General features: G+C 57.7%; 3 protein-coding genes across 3 annotated transcripts in view; 2 read left to right on the forward strand and 1 right to left on the reverse strand.

Annotated features, from left to right (window-relative positions):
- Window positions 1–1,637: 1,637 nt before the first annotated feature.
- On the forward strand, window positions 1,638–8,402 carry NCLIV_044550 (conserved hypothetical protein; the record flags this gene model as incomplete). Its single annotated transcript, XM_003881377.1, has 3 exons — window positions 1,638–6,502; window positions 7,354–7,914; window positions 8,189–8,402. The coding sequence occupies 3 exons, from the start codon at window positions 1,638–1,640 to the stop codon at window positions 8,400–8,402; spliced, it is 5,640 nt and encodes a 1,879-aa protein (XP_003881426.1).
- A 2,247-nt stretch (window positions 8,403–10,649) lies between these two features.
- On the forward strand, window positions 10,650–13,245 carry NCLIV_044560 (lysophospholipase, related; the record flags this gene model as incomplete). Its single annotated transcript, XM_003881378.1, has 4 exons — window positions 10,650–11,219; window positions 11,610–11,837; window positions 12,073–12,330; window positions 12,523–13,245. The coding sequence occupies 4 exons, from the start codon at window positions 10,650–10,652 to the stop codon at window positions 13,243–13,245; spliced, it is 1,779 nt and encodes a 592-aa protein (XP_003881427.1).
- Window positions 13,246–15,374: 2,129 nt separating this feature from the next.
- NCLIV_044570 (hypothetical protein) overlaps window positions 15,375–24,217 on the reverse strand; it is a gene marked incomplete at both ends in the record, with an annotated part of 46,344 nt that continues 37,501 nt past the window's right edge. Inside the window, 13 exons of the mRNA XM_003881379.1 lie at window positions 15,375–15,642; window positions 15,763–15,905; window positions 16,098–16,322; window positions 16,471–16,572; window positions 16,680–16,880; window positions 17,074–17,322; window positions 18,033–18,452; window positions 19,555–19,929; window positions 20,742–21,010; window positions 21,807–21,942; window positions 22,440–22,649; window positions 23,085–23,344; window positions 23,901–24,169. Coding sequence (XP_003881428.1) covers window positions 15,375–15,642; window positions 15,763–15,905; window positions 16,098–16,322; window positions 16,471–16,572; window positions 16,680–16,880; window positions 17,074–17,322; window positions 18,033–18,452; window positions 19,555–19,929; window positions 20,742–21,010; window positions 21,807–21,942; window positions 22,440–22,649; window positions 23,085–23,344; window positions 23,901–24,169 — 3,127 coding nt within the window. The remainder of the gene's footprint in view (window positions 15,643–15,762; window positions 15,906–16,097; window positions 16,323–16,470; window positions 16,573–16,679; window positions 16,881–17,073; window positions 17,323–18,032; window positions 18,453–19,554; window positions 19,930–20,741; window positions 21,011–21,806; window positions 21,943–22,439; window positions 22,650–23,084; window positions 23,345–23,900; window positions 24,170–24,217) is intronic.

The following is a 24,217-nucleotide window of genomic DNA, read 5'->3' on the forward strand; positions in this document are numbered from 1 at the left end:
CATATGTGGAGATTCATCTGGTTCACCAGGGGGCGGTGTCGGTGGGAAGATGCGGTGAAAAGGACATATCGGCATCTGAGGACCGAGGACACTTTCCCGTTTCTTCTGCGGCTGAAGACCCGTGCGTGCCCAGGGCGAATGTGTGCGCACGAATGTCAGGGGCGAAGAGGAGCTTCGTCCGAGGAAAAGATTGGAGACCTCGCGACCTGGATCGGGAAAGCGATCCAAAACACAGCTGTACCCGCGCGGTCTACATATCTTTGTCGAAAAAGTTCGACAACCGCCTAACTTGGATTTCTGGCGAGAAAAAGCCGCAGCAGAAACCTGGCTCGGGCGTGTGCGGCGTCCACGAGGTTGTGTCGTAGAATCGGAAGAAAACGGGAAAACCAGCGAAGCTGAAAGCGTCGCGTGGCGGTTTAAGAGGGAACGGGCTGTTTGCGCTGCAAAGAAGCGCGAAAGACGCCAAGAACTGCAGACACGCGCGTGTGCGGTGGTGACCGGTCGGCTTTTTGAACCTTCCAATCACCCTTCTCAGCTCTCGCCTTTCCCCGCCCTTTTGTTCACTTTCCCTTTTTCCTCCCCCGTCAAGGCATGCAGCGACAGGCAGAAGAACTTGGGTTAGAGTGGCGGGTTCCGCGTTTTCGCGTTCAGCACCCCCGAGACTTGCGTTTCCCTCCAGGTCGTGTCTCGTCCACGCGCTGCCTGCGCATGCATGCGCTAGCTGTGCAGTGTCGCGCATGTGCACGGAGGGCGTTTCCTTCAGAGCGGAGTTTTTGGCGCTTTCGGGCTCAAAAGACCAAACAGTCGAGGGAAAACGGACACACAACGCAGCGCACTCGCGAGAGAGCAGCACTGCAACCAGTGTGGCGACTCTCGAGTGTGCAGGCAGCGGAGAGGCTTCCTGTCTCCGCCGTCTCTGCTGTCTCGACAACGCCGCACGGGCGACGCTCAGACCCCCACTGAAGTGAGAAAAAGCTGACAGCGGCTTTCCTCGCCTTCGATCTGTCTCGAGTCCAGTCAGCCTCTTCCTCGCACAGCAGAGAAAAACGGGAATGAAAACACGCCGGGAAAGGCCGTCTCTGAGTGCGCCTCGCCGCTGGCGCCTCCGGAGTTGCCAGGGTTTGTCGACCTTCTTCCTCTTCGTCGCAGCGTGTGGTCGCCGTTTCCGCGACGTCCAAAACAGGCTGTGTCTCCGCTCTCCTGTCTGTTCGGCTCTTCTCTCGCTCTTGCTATCCGCCTCGCTTTGTCTCTTTGTCGCTTCCTCGCTCTTTACCTGCCCCCTGACGTACGAAGGGGGTGTAGAGCTATTGGCACGGGGTGAAACGCGAGAGCACGCTGCCACTCTCCATTGCGCTTCGTCACGATCTACGCAGACTGTCGACTCGTGGTTGTCTCTGTGTAACGCGGGATCCGACTGCTTCGCTGCATCCGTCTCCTTTCGGGGAGGCGGTTGAAGCGGCCGAAACTCTCGCGTGGCGCTTTCGTCAAAGAAAGCGGCGGTTCCTGTGCCAAGTGGAGAGGCCGCGTTTTCGGCTTCCTCGGGTTCACAACAACACACACTGCGAGTCTCTCTGTCAGCACCCCCCGCCAGGAAACAAGGGCAACAGAGAAACCCCGTCTCTCGAGGAGAGCAGGAAATGGAGAACGCACTGGGTCACAACCCGCTGCTGGAAGGGGCGACGCAGCCCCGCAGCCCGCCGCGTTTCTTTCCAAACAGACGCGACTCTTCTTCGCCGAGTGCGGGGCGCGGGCGAGGCCACGGTCCCCAGATCCGGCCGACGCATGCAGTTTCAATCTGCGAGACCCGCGAGGGAAACCCGGCACGAGAAGCGAAGACGAGCGAGACATCTCCGTCGGGGTGTTTGTCGAGTTGTGGGGAAACGCGTGCCGCGGAGGAGGCCGGTGTCGGAGGGGCGAGGAAACGCAAGACACGTCGTCTTCCGTCCACGCCTCCGCCAGTGCCCAGCAAAAACCAAGACGCGTCCAACGATGAAGAGCCTGGCGATCGTGGCGACGGTTCGCCATCGCGAAAACCTTCCCTAGTCTTCTCTCCCTCGTTTCGCGGGGCGCGTCCAGCCGCTGTCTCTTCCAGTCCCTCGGCGCCTCGTCTCCTGTCTCCTGGTCCCTCTCCCGTTTCAGAGGGTTGCGGTGAGCGCTACGGAGCGAAGCGCAGGAAACTTCTCTCGCCATTCGGAAGCGTCTGGGCGAGGACGCGCCTCGCCTTCGACTTGCCCGACACTCTCCACAACGCCAAGCCTTCAGTTCCGCCTTCTCTCGCGTGCCTCATGGCCGAAGCGCTCGCGGATCACCTCTTCGCCTCTTCTGCCTTCTGGGCAAGTTTCCTCGGCCTCCCGTCCGCGGCGGAGGCCAACCGGAGCTCGGTGCGGCTGGGGGGGGTGACGTCTCCATGCACGCACCAGCAAGAGACGGAAGAGGCGACGGGCGGCAGGGCCGAGGCTGACGGTCCTCGCGCCGGAGACGGCGACAGCAGCCAGGTGGCGAGGGACGAAGAAGATGAGGCGCCCGAAGAGCCTCGAGCGGCCGAAGGCAAGACGGACCGAGAGGCCACGGCCGGGCGAAACCTGTGCAAGACGGATGCGCAGAAGAGTTGCGAGTGTGAAGGAGAGCAGGGCGAGGCCAAGAGTCAGAGAGGAGACGACGGTACGGGCGAACCAAGTGTTGTGACCAAATCACTGGGTGCCTTCGCTTCCCTTTCGCCAGCCTCCGTGCCTGGCTCTTCTCCAGCTTCGCCGCTCTGTCTTCCCGCGACGGAACACACTGAGTTTAGTGACGACCGGGAAACGGCGGAGACGCGGTGTCTTCAGCGACACAGTGAGACGCATCTGCTTGCGCACGGTGCCTTCCGAGCCGTGGACAGTGCGCTGAGGGCGGGCGGGCGCGACTTGTTTTTCCCAGCTCACATCGCAGCGCCTTGTCGCCTCTCGGCGCCTGCGCCCACGTCGGCGGACTTTGAAGCCGCGCGGAGCTACCATCAGAGTCTCGCAGGTCAGCTGCGGCTCTTGGCCCTCGAGTTTTGCGAGCAAGAACGAGCGCAGAGGCGCGAAAGAGAACCAGAGAGAGACGAGGAAGCGGGGATCGGGGCGGAAGGAGAGAGTCCGCCGAGGACGTGCTGTGCGGGAGGGGAGATGGAGGAGAGTCGGGGCGAACCGGAAGGCACCTGTGATGCAGGAACGCGCCATAGAGGAGACGGCAAGGAGACACCGGAAGCGATGGAGGCGGACGAGCCTCGTGCCAGGTCACGGTCTTCTCAGAGGATGTCCTCTCCGAACTGCGGGGAGTCTCTCTCATCGGCTGTCTCCGAGGGAACGCAGAATGAGAGGTCTACTTTCGCCCTTTTCTCCCGGCATCGCGGTTCTCCTGTGCCGTTCTTTGAGAAGGCAGAGACGAGCATCAAACGCGATCTGTGGAAGCGCTATGGTGGTCGGCGCCGCGGCCTGTATGAGTTGGGCGTCAGCGACGACGAGGGCGACCGAGAGAATCTAGGACGTCCTCTCTGGAACGTCCTCTTCTGTGAACTTGACGCGACTGCGTGGGCCTCGTCGCTACGGGAGGCCACGGACTGCCGCGACTCGGGAAGCCCAGCCAGGCCAGTCTCTTCTTCGTGTCTCGTCGCGGGGGCCCTGAAGCTGCTGAAGGCGGCGTCTGCGCATTCGGAGGCGTTCACCGTGTACGAGACCTGTGCGGATCGCGGGCCTTGTGAGGCTCGGCCCAGAGACAAGGGCACCGCTGTCTCTTCGCCGGGGCGAGTCTCTGCGTCAGGGATCCCCGAGGCAGAGACAGGAGGCAGGCCAGCGGCCGACCGCGAGGAGAGCAAAGAGGTCAACTCGGCGGAGACGCGCTGGGAGAACGCGCAGGCGGCGAAAGAGCCGCCCCGACAGCGCAAGCAAGCTCTGTCAGCAGCGGAGAGCGACCCAGCGGCGCCAGCGACGCCTTTCTTTCTTCCTTCTCCTCCGCTGCTTCGCGCAGCTCTTTTCTCCCTCGTTCAGCGCCTCTGGCCCACGCCGCAGGACGAAGCTCCCGCGGCTCTGTCTTCTTTCTTCTCTGCTCTCCGGGCGTGGCAGGGGACTCTAACGGCCACGGCAGGTGCGGGGGGCGACCTCCGAGACGGGCCACGGCCGGGCGACGCTCCGGTTCGCAGATCGGCCGCGTTCGGCGAGGAGGAGACACGGCCCGTGCGAAGCCAGGGAGAGGGATGTGCGCCGTTGCGTGCACGCGATGTTCTCGGCAGCGCGGAGCGACGGGGCGCGAGTGGCACCAGCGAGGAGGCCAGGAGACAGACGAGAGTTGCAGTCTCGTCGGCTGACCTGGACGTCGCCCGCAGGGCTCTCGTGGAAGAAATGCGCGCCTGCGCTGCAGTTCTCGCGCGGGTCCACGAAAGCGTCTGCGCAGTTCACGCCCTCTGTCGCGAAGAAGAGAGGGAGGAATGGAGAGAGAAGCCGGAGGAAGGGCCGAGTCCACGAGAGACGCCACCCTGGGGCGACGACGCAGAGCCGGCAGGCAAGTGGGGAATGACAACGGAAGGTGAAGACGACCAGGAGCCAGAGAGTGGGGCGGCGCCAGCAAACGCCGAACCTGGAGACGGCGAACGTGCAGAGGGAGAACGCGCCAGGTCCCGAGGCGAAGCAGACAGTCTCCGAGTGTCCCTTGCGCCCACGGACGCGTGTCTACGGAAGGCACCGGGTCTAGGCTTTTCGGCCCCACACCGAGACGGCGCCAGTCCCCCCTCGACAGAAGGACCGTGGGGCGATGCGCTGCTGAGGGTGGAACGCGAAGGCGAGGGCGTGGGCAACGCCGGCGGCTGTGAGACTGCACAGGGTAGTCTCGACCTGAAGCTCGACGAGGCGTTCTGCCGTGTCGCACGAGACGTGCTGTTGTTGGAGGCGCTCCTGCATCTCCCAGTCGGCGATGTCTCGGGTCCAGGAGGGTGCCCAGACGTCGGCGAAGGCGAGCGGATCTTGAGGCAGATCGACCGGAGTCTCCAGGACGAAAACGAAGGTCGCGCGGGTGCGCTCGAGTGTCTTTGCGCCAACCTTTGTTTTTGTCGCGATCTCGAGGAAAGCCGGCTCAGGGCTGCGCTGCGGTTGAGCCGACGGTCTGAGGGTCAACCTCAGCTGCAGGAAACGTGCGGCACCGGACAAGCGGGCGAGGCGGTAGGCGAGGCCGCCGACGAGAAAGAAAACGAGGATGGAAACGCAGGTGAAGACGCGGCCGGAGGGCAGGCAGCTTGGCTCCACGGGCGCGTCGCCAGTGGCGAGGTGGAGACTCCGCCGCAACGGAAAAGGGGAGTCGGAGGAGCGAGGAAAGCCGAGAAGGTGCTACCGCAGGGCGGGGCGGAAGTCCGAGAACAGGGGGCGCCATGGGCGACTTCGTGTCTCGAGTGTCCCTTGCCTTCCTCTCGAAACGAGAACTCAACACCGGTCGCCTCTTCCTGGGGGTGGGGCCAAGCCAACCAGTGGGCTGCCGGGCGACAGGAAGGGAGCGACGAAGGAGACAAAGAAGCCACAGACCTTGCAGAAGGTAGACCCTGGAAGGCAAAAGACCAAAGGCGCAGCTTGATGTTGGATAACGCCGAGTTGGGTGGGAGGCCGAGAGAAGTGGAGGACGACCTCGAGGTTCCGAGAGGAGACTCATCTCCGAGAGGGTCGGGCTTTCCCGGTTTCCTCGACGGAGGCGCCGGAGGAAGGCACGGCGGTTTCTTTGATCCGCATTGGTTGGCGAGATACGTCGACTGTGTTCGAGGTCTCGTCCAGCAAACCGCCCGGGAACTGTGCATCTACATCACTTTTGTGTGTGAGCACTGTTTGCCGGAAAGCCACTTCACAGCGTGGTATGCGCACTGGGTAGGCCTCCGCAGCTACCACGAACTGCACGCGCAGCTGGCGAGAGAGCGAGGAGAGCTCGACGCCACTCTCGCGCACCTCGAGAGGGAGTGGGAGGAGGCACGAGACGCAGACGGCGCCACCGAGGGCGACGACTGGGCCGCCGAGTGCGAACGCGACGGAGAAGGCTTCAACTTGACTTTCTCGCAACTAGACAGACACGAAGAGCGACCGGGGAGGCCGTCGCCACAAAAACCGCGCCGACTCAGCGCAGTCGGCCAGCGACGAGGCCGGAGGAAAGGGAGACACGTGGAGGCACTCGAGAGAGGCGCCGAGGGCGCGCAGACTGCCCACAGGAGCGGCCGACCGAACGAGGCGAGGAGAGGGCGACACGAAGGGGCGTCCAGGGAACGAAGGACCGGCAGACAGCAGGAAGGGGGAGGCGCGAAGCGCGCGGGGACCCTCGCAGCGCGTCAGGCCTTTTCCTCGTCTGTGACTACCGCCCGGGACGCGCGGCGCAGCAAAGCTGGATGCGGAGGAAGCGAAGAAAAGGCACGCCGACGGGGGCGGCACCAGGTGCCTCGAGAGCGACGGGAGGCAAGAGACGTGTATACAGTGAAACGAGAAACGGGCAGCGAAGGGGAACGAGACGAAATCGAAGAGTAAGCGAAGAAACACACAGAGAGAACACGGGCAGGCTTGTCCACTCGCCAAGACAGTTTTGGAGTCCTTCTGTGGAATCGAGCGAAAAGCTCGCCGCGAGTTGCGAGATGGCCACTGGGACGCGGCCCCGGTGAAGGGACCCGTCGATGTCCCTTGGTGCATGTCTTTCTAAGCAAAAGTCTCAGTGCTTTTCTCGTTGCAGAATGCGACGTCACTTCACTTGTGACCGCGTTCTAACTCACGTGCTTTCCGACCTTGTTGCCCGTGTCTTTAGCTCGCGCTACCTCTCGGCCTTCTCTAACTTCTTCGTCCACTGCTGGAAGGCGGCTTTAGCCAGGTTTCTATCCATCTCTGCCTCAACTGTCGATCTGTGGATCTTTCGCTGTGGTGGCTTTTCTGCGCCCTTCTGTGGCATGTGCCGATCCAGTTCTCCGTTTGATTCTCTGGGGCCTGCTCGGTCTGCGCATCGGTCTTTCTCAAAATGGCCCTGCTTATGTGTGTGTGTGTGGTTTTCACGTAAAACGCTTTTCAAATCATCTCTCTATCGAGTGATGCAACTCCTTAACCGAGTGTGTGTGTGTGTGCCTCTCTGCACACGCCTATGCGTCTCCACGAAGACAGCCTTTGATTCATCTAGGTGCGTGTAGCGTTCAATGTTCGCCGAACCTATCTCCCCGCTCCCTACGCATGTGCACATCTCTCCACGTTCTGCATCTGCGCCTACACGTCTGTCTGTATTTGCGTTCGCGTCGATCTTTCTCTCCAAACGATGTGATATGATGGTGCATAGAGGCTGCAAGCGATAGCCTCGCGTCGCGTGTGCTTTTGCGTCACTCCGTATTTTTCGCAGCGTTCCGACCCAGACAGTGCGGACAGGGAGGCCTTGTTCCATCTCTGCGTGGGTGAGAGGCCGGCGCGACCGCAAGAGCCGCCGCATGCACTCGCCAGAAAAAATCGCTTCTCTTGTCTGGGCGAAGCCTTTCCCAGAGTGCGCGACTCCGAGGACTGCTGCCGGGGATTCTGTCTCCGCATCGCGATTTTCACAACACGCCCATGACGACGGTTCTCCAGAGGGGAATTGCCGCGAAAAGGTCCGAGCGTCGCGACCAAGAGAGTGGCAAATGCTCCCAGGACGGCTTTCCGTTCCAACTGAGATGGCGAGCCTCCAAACTGTCGAGGCAGCTTTGTGTCTAGCTGAGGCACGCGAGGAAGGCGACGGCGCGCATGAGAGTGGACGCGAGCGCCGACGAGTGTGCAAAGACGAAAACGCGGACGAAGCTGGGCAAGCAGGAAACTCGCGGGCATCGCGTGGACGAGGATGGAGAGCTAGCTCTGGTGACACTGGGAGAAACATCAAAGATGAGACGCATGCCTTCGAAGCGAGTGCATTAGCGGTCAAGAAGGAAAGAAGGTAGGAAAAACGTGGTGCGCAGAGGGACGGGCCGTGGCAGAGAGACAGGGGGTGAGACGCAACAAGAGACAGCGAATCCAAAAACGACGTCGCGGGCGATCCAGAGATAGAGGTGAGCACCAGGAAGAGACGTGGCTCGACGAGAGAGAGTGGTAGAGAGCGAGCAGTCGACTTCGCACGAAACGAAGTAGGCGCAAGCATCAGGAGGGGACCGTTCGTGTGTAAGACAACGCGGCTGTCTGTTTTGTGCTGTATGGTTATGGTTTCTTCTCAGGTTGCGGTGGACAGTGGAGGAAACGGAGGCATTCGTTCGCGGTGTGAATGAATATGGGGTTGGCAACTGGAAGAACATCTCCCGGCACTATGGACACCTTCTCGGGGGCAGAACAAACATGCAGCTGAAGGATAAATGGCTGAACCTTGTGAAGCACGACCACGTCGTAGAAGATCCACTTTCCGACACCTGGTTGCTGCGAGACACGGCTTAGGAATTCCCTGTGTCATATCTTTGAGTGCGGGGTTGCGTTTCGCTGCTGTCACTCGGAATTGCCTGCAGTTTCTGCCTTCTCTCCGCTGGCAACACGCGCTTTCTCTTACGACATTTCATTCGGCACTTGCCCACACCCTCATTTCTTTTGTTTCCGGGTGACTTTGCGGTCCCCTCCACCTCTCCGGCTTTGCATCAAAAATCCAATTCTGTGTCTACTCTTTTGCTGACAAGTGGCGGACGGTGTTGTCGGGGTTTCCGGCATGAAATGTCAGTCCCCACCGGCCGATCCGAACGACGGTTCTGTCGTCTTGTTTACGGTTTAGGCCCAGTTGTTTTTGGTGGCTTCATTCCGGGCCGTCGACTGTTTCGCGCTTTCTTCAGTGTCTACTCTTCAATAAAATCAGCCATTATCGGCTGGGCCACTCCACACGGTGCTCCAGCGTTAGAGAGGACAACGGGACACGATGAGGTCCGACAAAGCAACCGGCCGCATTCATCTGGTTTTCAGGAACGCCGTGAAAAGCGCCTGCTGCTGGATTTAAAAAAGAATGAATAGACCCATCAGGGCGTGTACAGACGGAAAGAGCAAGCGCGAAAGATCTGTGATACGGCGTGGTTTGCCTGGGATTTTATACATAACGGCAGTGGTTAACCTGTTGAGCGATGCACCTGTCGATGGCTCGTCAGCTTTCCTTAAACCTGGTGACACTGAAGGGTACATGCTTCATTTTGGTGTCCTCTTGTGCACAGTTGTCTTGCCATCAGTGGATGTGAGTGTGTGCATTGCCTGGAACGAGCGGGCCGTGCTCTGTGGAGTGGGAGTGGATGAATTCTCAAACTTAACCGCTGTTGTCCTTCCAAATTCCGAGTGAATATCAGACGTTTTCGTGAAGAAGAAAACGCACAAAATCACTACTTGCGGCTGCAAGAGAAACGGAAGCCGTCCCCAGTTGCCGCACACGCACAACCTGTGCTCCCTCGGCCAGCGTCAACGGACGTCCGGTGACAATGAAAATGAGAAACGTGCAGCTGAGAGCTCGTGGTGCCCTGTGTACGAACGAAAGAACCTTTTTCCTTGCTCAACAACCGGCTGCCAGCCGACAAGCTGTTCTCGGTGCCGAGGCCGTGTGTAGGGCCCGCGTGGCACAACGACATGCGGAGTTCCCGCACTGCCCCACCCCGTCTAGGGTAATTTCTGCTTGTGAAACCAGGCCACACGAGAAGGCACAGGCCTTGGGTTGTTCCGACATCTCGGTGTTTACACAGTTCTTGGTCCGAGTCGTGTTTTCTCGCGCAACTATGCAATTGCCCGTCCGTGCCTGAGGGGACGGGTGCTCCGGTTTCCGTGCAGCTGTTCTGCAGTCTCGCGCCGACCCGCCCCGATCTCCGGAATTTGAACCGTCGAACCGAATGCGAGCTCGCCTAGGTTCCTTCGGGAAGGGGGGGCTACCGGTAGTGGAGTGCGGCAATTTCGGTGACCGCTGTACAACCTCCAAGACTCTCTATATGGACATATTTACACGTGTTCCAGTGGTCCGTTCTCGGTTCGGGGCGTTTCGGCTGTTTCTCGGCGGTGTCTCGCGTTTCCGCCGAGCCACGAAGCGACGGGTGCCCTGCGCTCTCGCACGAAACCCGACTCGGGCGCGCTGCGGCTGCTGGGGGGAACCCGGACTCATGCCGACACAACCGAAGCCTCTGGAGGAAAATCGCGCTGAGTTCTGGGGGGGAACTGTGCAATTGACTTGGCGTGCTTGTTGGAGGACATCCAGAAATCAGCAAGACGCTTTGGGCGGTCTCGCGTGGCAAGCATCGCTGACTGTCTCTGGCCTCTCGCAGAACACTGCCCCTCGCCGCTTCCGCGCAGGGTTAGCCGAAAACATGCGCTGGGGCTGAAATTGCACATCTAGCACATCTTTCCCTCCAGAAGCCCCTTTCCGAGTGTCTGTGGTGCAGGTTGTCACTCGCGACTGTGGTTGTTGCTTCGCGAAGAAAAAGGTCGTGGTTCTTTTTTTCGCGTTTTTGTCGAGAAGACTTCGATCGCACAACAGTTCGTACCTTGCGCTTCGCTGACCGCCTGCACTGTGCACCGGGGGTGAGCTGTGAAATCTCGCGTTCCGAGAAAGCAGAAACCTGTCTTCTTCTGTGGACCTCCCTGGAGCCTGGTTTTTTGGGGCGCTGAAAGTCGGTCTGTCCGAGTTTTTCAATAGGCTCCTACGTTTGTCGCAGTTTGTTCCGAGCAGCAGCCATGGCTCCTCAAACCGCACCGGCGACACCCGCCACTCCTTCGCCGTCAAAGTTGGCGAAGAAGCGCGAAAAAGCCGCTGCTGCGGCGAAGGAATGGTTCCAGAACGCGGGTCCGGTGACTCAGACAGAAATGAGGAATCCCGAGGGACTTGTGCTTTACGGCCACCACTGGGTTGTTCCCGATGCTCGCGCGAAAGTGGTTTTGTGTCATGGCTATGGCATGCACGCGCGGTTCGACTACCTGCGCCACGACCCTGAAAACCTGAAGAGCCCACCCGTGTACGAAGGCTCCTGGGTACACAAACTCAACAACGCACAGTGCAGTGTGCACTGTTTAGACCAGCAATCGTTTGGCCTATCGGAAGGCCACAAGGGGAAGAAGAGCCATATTCTCGACATGGAGGATCTCCCACGGGATACACTGCAGTTCCTGTACGAGCAAGTACTCCCCAGCCAGGATCCGAATCTCCCCATCTTCATTTGCGGTATCTCCCTCGGAGGATGCATCACGGCGCGCGTCGTCCAGCTTGCAGGAGGCGGCCCCTCGTGCAAAAAGAGCAACAAAGTGGCGGTAGGCACCGGACGAGCGATGCAGTAACGCTGAGACTCTCGAGCAACTCGCGCTGCCATCATGCATTTGCGAAGCTGACAAACCCACCACACTTAGGTCTCTCACTGGCGACGGTTGCCTGGCGTGCCGGGACAACGTGAGGACTGCATGTCTGACTGCGTATGTGAGCGGCCGCCGACACGCCCCCCTCACATGAGCAGGCAGGCCTCGCGCGAGTTCGGGTCGGTTCGGAGTCGCAGCGACGCCCCTCGAATACTTCCCGGTTCCAGTTGCGACGTGAGGCCGGCTGCACTGAGGAAGAGGTACGGCGCCGGGCACTTCGTTTCACACATTATCTTGCCTTCGAGACTCCCGGGCTGGCCCCTAACTGTTGCGCGAAAATGTTTGTAGGCATCGGGCGAAGGTGCGCCAGAAAAGAGGCCTTTGCCCCTGAGAGGAGCGATCTGCATGGCTCCGCTCTTCCGAATGGACAGACTGAAGAAGAAGAACAAGCGTTTGCTTCCGCTCGCCCGTGCGCTCTCCGCGATCGTACCATCTCTCGAAGTGGGAAAGCCCGCGAAGAATCAAATGTATCCTTTCTTCCACGACCTCATCGAAATTGACCCTCTCTGCTACACGGTAAGTAACGGCCAGCTAGGCGAAAACGGTGGGTTCGGCCCCGCATCCGGACACCGTCCCTTCGTTCCGGGCCAGTCGGCGAGCCTCGATCGGTTCTGCGCAGTGAAACGGTCGCCTCTTTCCCGAGCCTTCCAACCGAGGGGCCTTCAATCTACCAGGTGGAAGATCTGCGCGCAATCCCTCCAGTCCCTGGCAGGCACCGAAAGCGAATTGCGGGTGTGGCTGCGTTTTACAGGGCAAGTCCAGAGCACGGCTGTCGCATGAGCTGCTTCGCGTTGTGGAAACAGTGCAGACGCAGGCGCCTTTCCTTGCGTTCCCGGAACCGGCTGTGAAAACGAAGGACTCTCCTCTTCCATATCCCTTCTACGTCCCTGAGACGCCGTCCTTGCTGATCGTGCACTCCAAGAACGACACCTTCGTAGACCCCGAAGGCTCCGTGATCGTTGCAGCCACGCTGGGAGCAAAGATGGACGGTAGCCAGGAGACCCTTGAGGTGAGCGAACTGAAGTCGGTTGTCGAACCGCTTTGCACAACGCCGCTCCTGGAGCTTCAAGGGCGCCTACGCCGTCTACGTGGGATCGCGGGGGGAGTTGGAGCCGCGCCGTGGTTTTCGCACTGTTTCCTCCAGTGCGTGCGTCAAAATTGACATCCTGCGTTTTGTGGCCCGGTTTTGTGTCTACTTCAGAAATACCAAGCTGAGTACGACAACGTGGCCAAGTCGGGGAATGTCGTAAACCATCCGGACGCGAATATGTGGCTTCTCGACAACATGTGGCACTGCCTCTCCAAGGAGTTGCCAGAAGGCGACTTGCTCATGGATCGTGTGATCCGTGATTGGCTTCGACCGCGAATGGGTGCGGGGCCCGATGCGAAGGCAATGAAGGAGGCTAAAGAGGAGAAGGAGCAAAAGAAAGAAGTGCAGGAGGAGACGCCTGAGAAGCCCACAGGCAAGGAAGAGGCACCTTCCGGCTCCCAAGAGGGCGAGGCTGCGTCGAAAGATGCACCTGTGACGGAAGGTGAGTCCGCTCCGGCGGAACCCCAGGAGGCGCCGGCCGGTCAACTTGAGTCGCCACCTCAAGCTGTCGAAAGCTCTCCACCCGACGTGCCTGCCCAAAGTGAGGCGGAGCCTCAGGAACAGCAAGACACAGCGCCAAATCACCGGGAGCCTGCAACTCCAGAGCCCCAGCAGGCTACACCCGCACCAGTGTCCCAGGCAGCCACACCACAGCCCGAAGCGTCAGCCAGCGGTGCTGAGCAGTCCAAAACTCCCGACCCTGAGAGCCGAGCCGGGGATGCTGAAGGCGCTGGCGCGGCTGCTTCGGGGGACAACGTGCAGCAAGATGCTGCCGACGGAGAAGCTCCAGTGCCCCGTGGGCCAATGGAGTCACACTCAGACGTAAATCTGTAGCTAAAAAGTAGAACAAAAGAGAAGCAAACGTAACAGGTCGGCCGAACACCAACAAACCCCATCGGACTGCTCGATCCAGGTATCCTCGGTGGGCGTAACGGTCGGTCCAAAACACTGAAAGGGTCAATGAAAGATAACTGAAGAACCGAAGTCGTTGAGGGGCCCGTCGGCGTGCTCTTGTGGCGACAGACTGCGAGTGTAATCAGCCTGTTAAACGGAACCCGCGAAGAATTTGGGCACCGTCCTAGCAGTGGGTGGCGTGTAGAGCGGCCCAGACGCATCATCCATAATTCGACGTGGCAGTGACTGGATCCGCGTTGCTGTATCGTTCGCGTGGCTTTTTTTGTCTCAGAGCGGCAATCGTTGGAACCAGTTTGGAGGCAGTTCGCTGCCCTCCCTGTGTATGAGCGACATTCCCCCACGTAGCGCACGTTTCTCACGATTCCGCCTGACCTGTATTCCTCACGTCGCAACTGATTTGTGTGGCTACCAACGTCTCCAAGCGTGGCCTCATTAACTGTTGTGAAGATCGCGAACAGATTTCCCCAGAAGTTACTTTTCCCGGTTAGTCCGATCATCCTACCTACGACGAGCCCAGGAATGCGCACCGAAAGTTCAGCTCGCACACAGGATATTGAAATCCAACACTTTTCGCTGTCTTAAGCATTCCCGTGGGGTGGTACTGCGTGGCAGCATGGGCAATTTTGACCACACTAATAGAGAAACCACGGCCGCTGCGTTTCTTCGCGAGTGGCCAGCGCTACGTAGCACCTCACTTCTAATACCTGACATATCGTGATCCGTGAAAGGCACAGACGAACCTCAAAAGGAGGAAGCACTCGTTTCAACCCATGCGCCCGCGGCGCCGCGAAAACGTGAGTGTACCGACACTTGTTTGCGCTGGGGACCGCAAGGTTGGGCACAAACGTTGTGACAACAACAATGGTGTGTCTGCCGGCGTAGCCGCAACTGGTTTGGTATAATTCTCGAGGTGGTATCCAGTCAAGCGAGTATCCCCACGTATCCCGTGCCTGTTCGGCAATGTCTCTCTCCTAGCTGATTCAGCAAGGCATTTGGAAGCCCCTGCCTTGCACGGTGAACCTTTTTCCCTGTACCGGTAGTCCACCCGCCAGAACAACGCCACTTTGGCCATGGCGAAGCATCTGAGCCAGGCAGCTTCAGCTTTTCTTGTGACGAGTTCCATCGCAGTCCTTCTCATCTCTGACTGGCAATGGCCCGGGCAGGGCGAGTCGCAAACAGTTCTTTCAGTTGCTGCACAGGAATCCAGCGGTGCCTATTGGCCGAACGGAGTTCGACGAGACGCTGGTCACAAAACAAACCTCACGTTCCCTATACTTCCTCGTTCACTAGTAGGGAAGCCCACTCGTGGAGTGAGTCATCAACTGCCACGGTTTGATGCCCTCGCGCTGCTCTTTCCGCCATCTGCTCCCCGGCTCTTCCTCGATGAGTCTGGTCACCCAAAACTAAAACTGTTGGAGCTTCGTGACGGACAATCACTTCAGATTCCTCTAAAAGAATGGATTGACACGTTGTTCGAGTTGGCAGACGCATCTTTGCCCGGCAGAGCTTTCATTGCCACTACTAATTTACTTAACAATGTCACCGCCGTGGCGCTCAATATGACAGCCGCGTATGGAACAGCAATGGACACGCAGAAGGTATGTAGAGTTGAAAAACGAGCCGCAAGGCGGCAGATGATTTTTCACTGCGCGGCCTCAGGCTCTGTTACGAACGTCGGAAATGTTTGTAACCTCGTAGCGCCACTCGCGCAGTGCAAACGGGGGGCTTGTCATGCCTCAGTTAGCAGTGCTTGGCAGCGGTGCTTCGCTCTTTTCCAAGAACGTTTGGTGGAGCTGCAGTTTCTGGTAAATGTGTGGATGATACACAGGCCAATTCATTGGTACGACAAGCAGGTTTCAATGCGTGACAAACACAAGGCCGAACACTTGCTGGTTTTTTCAGCAAGTGCTGTGTCATTCAACAGCGAGTGCTGTGTCCTTCAACAGCGAGTGCTGTGTCATTCAACTCGTCTGACATTTTGCAAGGAACAAAAACTTTCGACAACACCGAGCTCAGGCGCTCTTCACGTAAAGCATCCTCCCAGCCTCTTATTCGGTCGAGCACAGCAAAGCAGTCCCTCGCAGTTTCCAGTGGGACGGCTGCACCTCTGTTCGCAAGTTTACTCGAAAGACCAAATAATTGTCCGTCCGTTTCGGGTATTTATAAACGGGACAATCATACGGCTCAAACTGGCCGAATTCCGCGCTTCGGTTCTTTTTATCTTTCGACGTGACTGCAGTCACATACAAGATTGGCATTCTGTCGACCATGACCTTCGGGAGAGATTCATCCAGTTTGCCTTCGTGCCAGTTCCACCTAAGAACATGCTCGACAGAGATACTTTACTGTGTGGGATCGGCACACAAAGTTACACTCGTCACGCAGATTCTGGCTTCGTCCTACAGGTTCAGTGCCTGCGTCGGAAGACAAACTCACCTCGACCCTTCGATGTACAGGCCGTGAATGTTGACACCCTCATCGGGAGTCTCCTTGACTTTGTCATAGTCGTAGCCCTTCACTTCCGTATGCAGTACGACGTCGTCCAGGCCCCACTGGTCTTTTTTGTGCTGTCTAGTCACCTGCAGTGCAGAAAGTTAGTTCACCTCCAGAACAGTTTATATAGGCTCCGGAGAAGCCGTGTAGGTTACTGAGGGCAGCACCAGCTACAGTGCTGACCGACGCCCATCGAACTGGACAGTCTTGTGTGGTCACACAGTTGCTGCCACGGCCCAGGAGGTCTGCTTCGCCTGTGTTGTCTTTGCGTTCCTCACCTCTTGCATCACCCCGGTGAGAAAGCCTTCGGGGTTGAAGAATCCACTCAGCCAGAACGATTTCGGCCGCCCATTCTGAAGCCAGGAAACGAGCTGTTCCACTCGCAACTGCATGCCGCTGAACCACTTGCCTAGCGTCGGAGAGATCCAGGAGATTTCGGCTCCACTGGGGTCTCTCAGCCACTTCTTGGGGACGCGCATGTCGAAGATCAAGTTGACATCGTCCTGGAGAGGAACGTGCAAGTAAGAACGAGAAACCAGAAAAACAGATGGACATGGATGCCTGCGCTGCAAATCTGAGAGGAGGGTGTCCCTAAACTGGCGCGAAACCGATGTTTTAAGTCGTCCGAAGGGGGCTTGAACCGCACTGTACCTGCAAGTCAGGCGTCATGATGATGAGGCCGTCGATGGCGTCGATTACCGCCATGAGGTTTTTGCGCGAAAGGGCAATGATACGTTGCATGCGCTGGACTTCCTGTGAAACACGCCCACGCAGAATGCAAAAAGACGCCCCCAGTATAGTGTCACTTCCGAGTGCGAACTCGCTCGAACTGGGTACCCCCAACGGACTAGCTGACCCACCTGGAAGAGGAAGATGTTCAGCGGCACTTGGAGACCCTTGCTCTGCAGACCTGGCGGACTGCTCAGTTTCGATATTTGCTCCCTGTACTGTTCTTCGACAAAGTCTGGGGGCATTTTGCTGAGAATTTCTTGGCATTTCTCTTTAACGGATTCTTCGCGAGACTTGCCTCCGCCGCCCCTAGAATCTTTAGGTTGCGTTTCCTGCGCAGTACCAGGGACAGCAGACCCACCAAATGCGGTGCTAAAAGCGTGCGCTCTGCAGTCCACCAACTGTTCAAGTCAGCGACGTCAATCCACAAAACGCTTTGGTGGAAGTTTCATTTCCTTGAACTGACCGCAGATGCCGCGAGCGGTTGGGCCGAGGAGCCACGCTAGTAGGGCAGAGTGTGTTTACCTGGATGGTCTTGAGCATGTAGGAAGATTCCTGAAGGCGGAAAGTCAGATCTGCGTTCACGTGGAGACCGAACACGCTTGGTTGATCAACGGCAGGCAACGTATTGATGTACTCTCTGTACGCGCCGATTTCGAGGCAGTCAGGGATCCGGTACTGGAAGTCGTGCTGGCTGGCTGCATTTCCAGTGAAGCTGAAGTTGTGCTTGAACAAATCATCGGTAAACCACTTGCTGGTGTAAGTATTGAAGAGCTGCATGCACCTCGCACAAAGAATCCAAGAGAAGGGTGCTCCAGCTTGGCGGCAGAAGGCACTCTCAAAAGTCTTTGCTGTTTCTTTGTTTCGGCTTCACGTCTCTCGCTGGCCTTGCTCCATGGAATAGGGATACACAACCAACCCCCTGTCAGTCGCCTGGACGACGGGTACGGGCGAGTCACTGCCTTGGCCTTCCCCAGTGTGCTTCAAGGCTCAACAAGGCGCGTGCGGTAACGTGGAAGCAGTTGCCCACTGCGCGTGTCCCCCACATAATCTGCCATTCCGCATATATCTGGGATGTGTGTCTACAGATTCAATTATTGCCCCCTGCCCTCCTCCCGTCGCTGGAGGCAGGACAGTGTTGCTGTACGACCGTCAGTGTCTCTCTAGCTTCCTTTCCATCATTGTCTCTGCATCTATCTGTTGTGTTCCAACTTGACTCGAAAAAAGCTACGGCCTAGTTTCCTGACAGGGGAGGAGGCTGCACATGTGCGCCCGGTAGTTGCGCAAGCGAAGAGCCGAGAGTAGAAACGCCGCGAAGAAATACACCGTAAAGTCGTGGGCGCACACGTTCTTCCTGTGGTGTGCCTCCTCCGTGGCGCATCCAAGGCGATTTCGGGATCTTTTGCAGCCGGCAGGGGGCTCGTCAGTCGTTGCGTGATCCGACTGGATCACCTCTGCTCCCCCCGGAGGCTACGGAAATTTACCTCTCTATCCAAATCATCTGTAATTCGCCCGCCGTACTGAACCTCAGCCACCATGTAGCAGATCGTAGACCACGAGAGAGGTTGTCCGACGAGAATTGTCGAGGCCAGATGTTTCTCAATGACAAACAGCGAGGCTTCTAAATCGGAGTAGTTAAATTCGTAGGGCACACACCACCCTAGAGGACCGAATTTTCGTCGCTCTTGCACAATGCTGTGTAGGAACGCCGTTGCAAAGACAATGTTTCGCCACTTTTCGTGGTCCACCTTGTCGAGAGTCTCTTGCGTGACCATGGTCGTGAAGGTTCGATGCAGCCCGGCCTTCAGACCGATAGGCGGCTCGTTTGTCACTTTGATGCTCATTTGAAGTAAGCCGATAGGAAATCGATTGTGTGACTCGCAGGTTATCCACAATCGGAAGTCCTGAAAGTTTTTAGCGAGACAGAATTAAAGGCACACGTCCTTTTCCTCGGGTGCACTTCATGTGCACTCTCACTGCTCGATTTTTCGGCTTCACGGATGCATTGCTGCATCGCTTGTCTGCTATCTCAAACAGACCAGTGGAGGAGTGCCGTAAGAGCCAGGCACGAATGTCTATCAGGTAACAACTACCGTTTATCTCCTCCCACCTATATGCGGAGAGTAAACGGCTGCCTCGCATCGTTTTCCCGCCTTTGTCGAGTTTCCGTCGGTCGCCGAGCCAGTCCACCGGCTCAGCGCCGGCGCAGATCTGCGCCTGTCCCCAAATGCTCTTGCGCAGCAGATGCACTGCTTTGTAACGTGTTCATCCGTACCGCTTTCCTCATGGATCAAACGCTCGAGTGTGGTCTAGCATCCGAAAGGTGCTGCCTTCTCGCCACAATGATCGGCAACGTCTGTATGGCAAGAACCGTTAACTAAGACGTGTTCCATTCGAGTCCACAAGCAGCTGTGTGTGCCGCTGAACGGTCCTTGACGCAGCGCGAGCAAACGGAGCACGCCTTCAAGTGCTACATCCTCAACCAAGGAGAAACCCGTCTCCTTTTCGAGTGAGGCACGGACAACGCCGTGAAGGGTGAACCGCTATACGCATATCTTGCTGATCCATCAGGCTCTTCTTCTCTCTCTCTGATCTCTGAGTATGGGCCGATGGAGCGGCGTGTGTGAAGCCGCGCGGGCGCGAGAGGCAGCGTCGTGCATGCGAAGCTGACCCGTACAGCGAACAACCTTTCTCGACTGGTCTCCACCCGACGCCAAGCGAAAACGAAGCCCCAGCTGTGTGCGTTGCCTTCGACGCTAGCCGTGTGCACGCTGCCTGGCCCCGCCGCTTGACAGGCGGAATGTGCCCAGGACTCGCCGGTGCCTAGACGTGTGGAGGCGCGTGCGGACGTTTTCAGCTTCCCGTGTGAGAACAAAAACCCGCATGGCTGCGGCCAGTGCGTCTGGGTTTCTATCTCAACACCCTCAGACCAGCGCGTAGCGGAACGGGAAGTCTGTTGCTCCTCTTCGTTTCCGCGCCTCGGCACCGCGCAGGGTGTGCATTTACCTTCGCAACGTCCTGAACCTTGAGGAGTTCTTCAATTTCGGACATGAAATTGAGACCCAAGTGGCAGTTTTGGAGGACCACCCAGCCCCCCGAGAGGAAGCCGTTTTTGATCTTTTCTCGCGCGACAATCTCTTGCCCTTCTCCCATAGACACTTTGTCGGTCGGGAACTTTTTCTTCTTCTTTGCCAGCTCGTCGATAACTGCCGTCGGATCTGTGCCGGGAGAAAGAAGGAAGAGCACGGGGACGCGATTCTGCGACTCCTGCCAAATCGACTCCACCGAGTCTGTCACCGGCTCTGTGTACCGAGGGTCCAGCGACGCTTCGATGCAGCGAGCAGAGGCCACCACAGTCCGGTCTTCTCGCAGGGCCCGCAGCTGCGCAGACAGACAACGAAGAGAGCGCGAAAAGCGTCGCTGCAAACTCAGCACGCACCTGCCAACAACGCGGAGTCTCGCAAGAGCTCCTGAGCGACTCCACTGCGCCGAGGACAGCCGAAAAAAACGAACCGCAGAAACCAACGAGAGACGCTGACTTCCCGGCTAAACATCCCTCTTCTTTGAAACACAGTTCCCTTCTCTACGGGCCGCGAACGAGCTGGGAAGGAAACGGATTCCCCTCCTGTCTGCTCCGTCTTCTGAACCTCCCACAAACCTGCAGATGCGTCTGCAAACCTGGACGCTCACCCCGTCGAAGGCACCGCCGCGCGCTCTCGACTGTCCTTCCACAAAAACACGAAACGCCATCGCGTGTGGCACAGGGGTCCCGCCTGTGCAGTGGTTCGGCACTCCGATACGCCACGTACTTTATATACATTCAAAAACCCGTATGCGGCTGTGTGTGCGAATGCATTCACATACCTATATATATATATATATATATATATATACCTATATATACACCTATATATTTATATATATATATATATATACCTATTTATACACCCATACATGTACCTATATATATACCTATATAAATATCTATATATATATATATACATCTGTATATGTATACATATGGGTTTACAGGTGTGTGCGCTTGCCGCGAACAGGCGTCGGTGGGGGGGCTGAGAACCGGGGTAGCCAAAGAATTCAGGGTTAAACGTTCGTAGGTTTTCCGCGGCGCTCCTGTCGCGCCTCGAAAAGCCACCTTTTCGGTGGATGGCAGCGCCTAGCGTTCGTTTGCGTACGAGGCAGAGCCGAATGAAAGGCCCGAGTGGCTTCTGCATGCGAATTCTCTCTTCAAAGTCCGGGACGCTCTGCTTCTCCGGCTCGTTGTCTTCGAGGAATTTCCTCCACTGCGCCTCGTTTTTGCCGATGATGTCGGGAAGTTCGCAGAAAAACTGGATTTGCTCCCGTCCGAAGGAGTGCCGAGACAGCTGCAGGATGTTCAGCCACGTTTTCGAGTCTTGCCCTAGCCATTTGTAGGGGCAAGGCCGCTCAGCTTGCTCATCGAGTCCTGGCAAAACGCGAGGCGCAGTTCACAAGCGCGGAAAGGAAGGAAGAACGAGACGCACACGCAGAGCGCAAACCGCAGATGCACTGTTTAGACTGACGGCACAGAGGAGAGCACACACCTCCGTGGAGAACTGCACGCGGGTGTCGGTACACTCTGTGGCTGCGAGGAGTCCGCGCGAAACCGCGGCGGCGCGCACGTTTCGCGCTTTAATGCACATATGCGTCTAGCAAGGCTCTTGCTCCTTTCCCCAAGCAGCCCTCTACCAGTCGATCCGTATACACACAGTGCAAACGCATGCACATAAATCCCAAACGCATAGCTGCACATATACACATCCATACGCTTGTGGGGGTAGACACACATGTCCAAATAGCCACACATATATATATATATATACATGTGTGTATCTACAGGGGAGTATGTACAGTCAGGGGGTGCATGGAGGAAGGCAAATGAAGGAAGGAGTCGATACCCTTTTCTATCCACGACTCCATCAAGCAAACGCGAGGGTCTCTTTGTCGTGTCTCGCTGTGATATCTCATCTGCTTTCCGTCTATTCGGTGGCTTCCGGAACCGCACTCACCCGCCTCACACACGGGGTCAAGTGCATTCACGGGGACAAGTGGAGATGTCTGTTTCCCTGCACGTTTTTGCATGTACAGATTTGTGCGATGGACAGGACAGTGTTCAGTGCCGGACGTCTTTTGCTCGCTTTGCGTCGAGGCGTGCCTCCGTGTTCCGTCTTCTGGAGGTTCTCTCCTTCAGACGAGTTTCCGCGCCTCGCAGCAGAACGCACCAGCGCCAGCGGTGAGAAAGAGCGACACATCTGAAGAGGTTAACTCCCCGGCGGTGAGCAGAACTTTGACGGTGACCATCATCAGAAACGTCGTTTTGTGTCTCTCAAAGAGACCGCGATTGACGTAGCGATACACCTGCGCAACGCAGCAGAAAACGGCCAGAGAGACACCAGTTGAGACGTAGACACACACATACACAACACGCCCACAGAACACAAAAGCAGGAGACAGACAGCGAGTTTCCCATACGCAGATGGAGATACGGGGAGAGCAGAGGATGGCAAACATCCCACGGGCATCTGAAATAGCAGGGGAGTCCTAGGGCACTCAGATCCAGCGCCTTCCGCGCTGAGGAGGTGCGCGCGGTGCGCACGCACGCCCTCGTGGCCGCGGCTGCTCGCGCGCGAAGCCAATGAGTCAACGGAACACGCAGCGCGACCCGCGGTTGTGTGTTGAAAGACCACGCAAGGCCGAGGCGAGACCGGAGAAGACGCTTGAAAAGAACGACAGGGAACACCTGAAAGTTCGAGGGGCGTTTTCTGTCTCTTTCGGCTGTTCAAGTCAGCGGTACAAGACTCCCATTTCGAACGCGAAAGAGCCGCCAGAACTCTTCCTGCAGCCGGTCGACGCACTTGGTAGGTGAGAGCGTCGACGATTTTCTCGACTCTTTTGTGCGTCGGCTGCGCCTTCTCCGAGCGGTGAATCGCGAGATCGAACTGCTCGAGGAACTGCGCGAGGGACGAGTTGTACATCCAGCAAACGAGAGACATTTCCACCATGCAAAAGTAGAGAACGGAGCCGCGCGTCGCCACAGGCCGGTACTGCTCTCTCTTCTCGTTGATCTGCAACAAGACAGAGCGGAGAGAGGAGACTCCACGCGTGTCTCTTTTCTGCGAAACGATCTCCGACGGAGGAGCACCTCTCCGATCCCCGTTCTCTCGCTTCCAACGGCTGCAGTGTGCTTTCGTCTTCTCTCCGGTCTCCGACCCTCAAATCCCAGCGGGAAAAAACGCGGCCGCCTCCGGAAGAGAGTGACTCACACTTGCCTCCAGTCATCAGTGCACTTTCATGGCGCGCATTTTCTGCTTTCATTCTCGCTCTCTCTCGCGTCCGACCTCTGAGGCTCTCCCGCGTTTTTCACTGGGCCCCGCGGGAGGCGCCGCTCTCCAAAGACCGAGCGCCGAACCCGCGACGCATTCGCTCCAGATTCAGATGGAGTCTGCCCGCCCGAGTCTTTGCGTTTAACCCTTTCGTCGACTTTTTGCCTGGCGCCTTACCTCGAGTTTTTTCTCCTGTGCGTCCTTCAGCTTTTTCTCGACTTCTTTCGCCTTCGCCTTCGTGTTGCCCAACACCTCAATCAGTTCCGTGTCGTCCAGGAGATTGCTTTGCGAGTTGGACAGCCTCTCGAGGAGCTGGCTGTCGAGCTCTTGCAAAGCCTTCGTGTTGGAAGTCACTTCTTCCATCAACAGATTCAGGCTCTCCTCCAGCGAGCGCTGCTCCATCGAGAGCACGCGCCCCAGGAGTTGCTGCTCGAGCCCTGGAAGACCACAAAAAAGGAAAAACGCTTCCAGGAGGCTGTCGCCTTTCGAGCAGACACGCGAGACCCCGTCGGACCGAGCCACGCGCGCGAGGGCGCATCTCCACATGCGACAAAGTCGGTCTAGGAACCGACACGCGCGAAGCACGTCTCTTGGTTGCGGTGCTCCGCTTCTTTCAGAAACAAATTCTTCACTGGGGTCAGGTGCCTAGACACCCAAGCACGCGGTGTCGAGCAAAGCGGGAACCAGAGGAGAAAACAACCAGAGAAATGGGGATGACCTAAACTCGCGCGGCGCACTTTCCCCCCGGGGCTTGGTACGTACGACGCTGCAAAGTTCCTCGTTTCACTCAGCGAGCGCGTGCCGAGAGACGCCTGTGAAGACCCCCAGAGATCCGGCAGAAACTTTTCTCTGGCGGCTGCTGAAGAGCCTCAAAAGTGGAATCCGCAGGCTCCGTCGCGTCTCGAAAGGTGGTCTCGTCTTCTGTCGCCTTTGCGTCCTTTTTCTGGAATGTTTCTAGCCCTGGAGCCCCCCCCCCCCTTCCCCGTGGCCTACCTTCTTGCGTCACTGTGAAGTCGATGACTGTGCACTTTGCGGAGAGCTCCGGAGAGAAGTGTGGATTCGCGAGTTTCGTGGTCAGGTAGAGCGTGAAGTCCGCGTTGAATTCCACGAGTTGGTCCGACAGATTCACGTACAGCTTCTTCCCCTTCTTGAGGACCTGCTTCTCGAGAATCGGATCCACTAACGGATTCACTTCGTCGCCAACGCCCTCGATCAGAAGGGGCCTGCCGTCTTGCAAGCAGAACTCCAGCTGGTCCTTCAGCCTGGCACAAAGACACGCGTGGCGAAGCACTCTCGCTTGCATGCGGCTC

This window comes from Neospora caninum, chromosome IX (genome assembly GCF_000208865.1).
Source record: "Neospora caninum Liverpool complete genome, chromosome IX".
Taxonomy (NCBI): domain Eukaryota; phylum Apicomplexa; class Conoidasida; order Eucoccidiorida; family Sarcocystidae; genus Neospora; species Neospora caninum.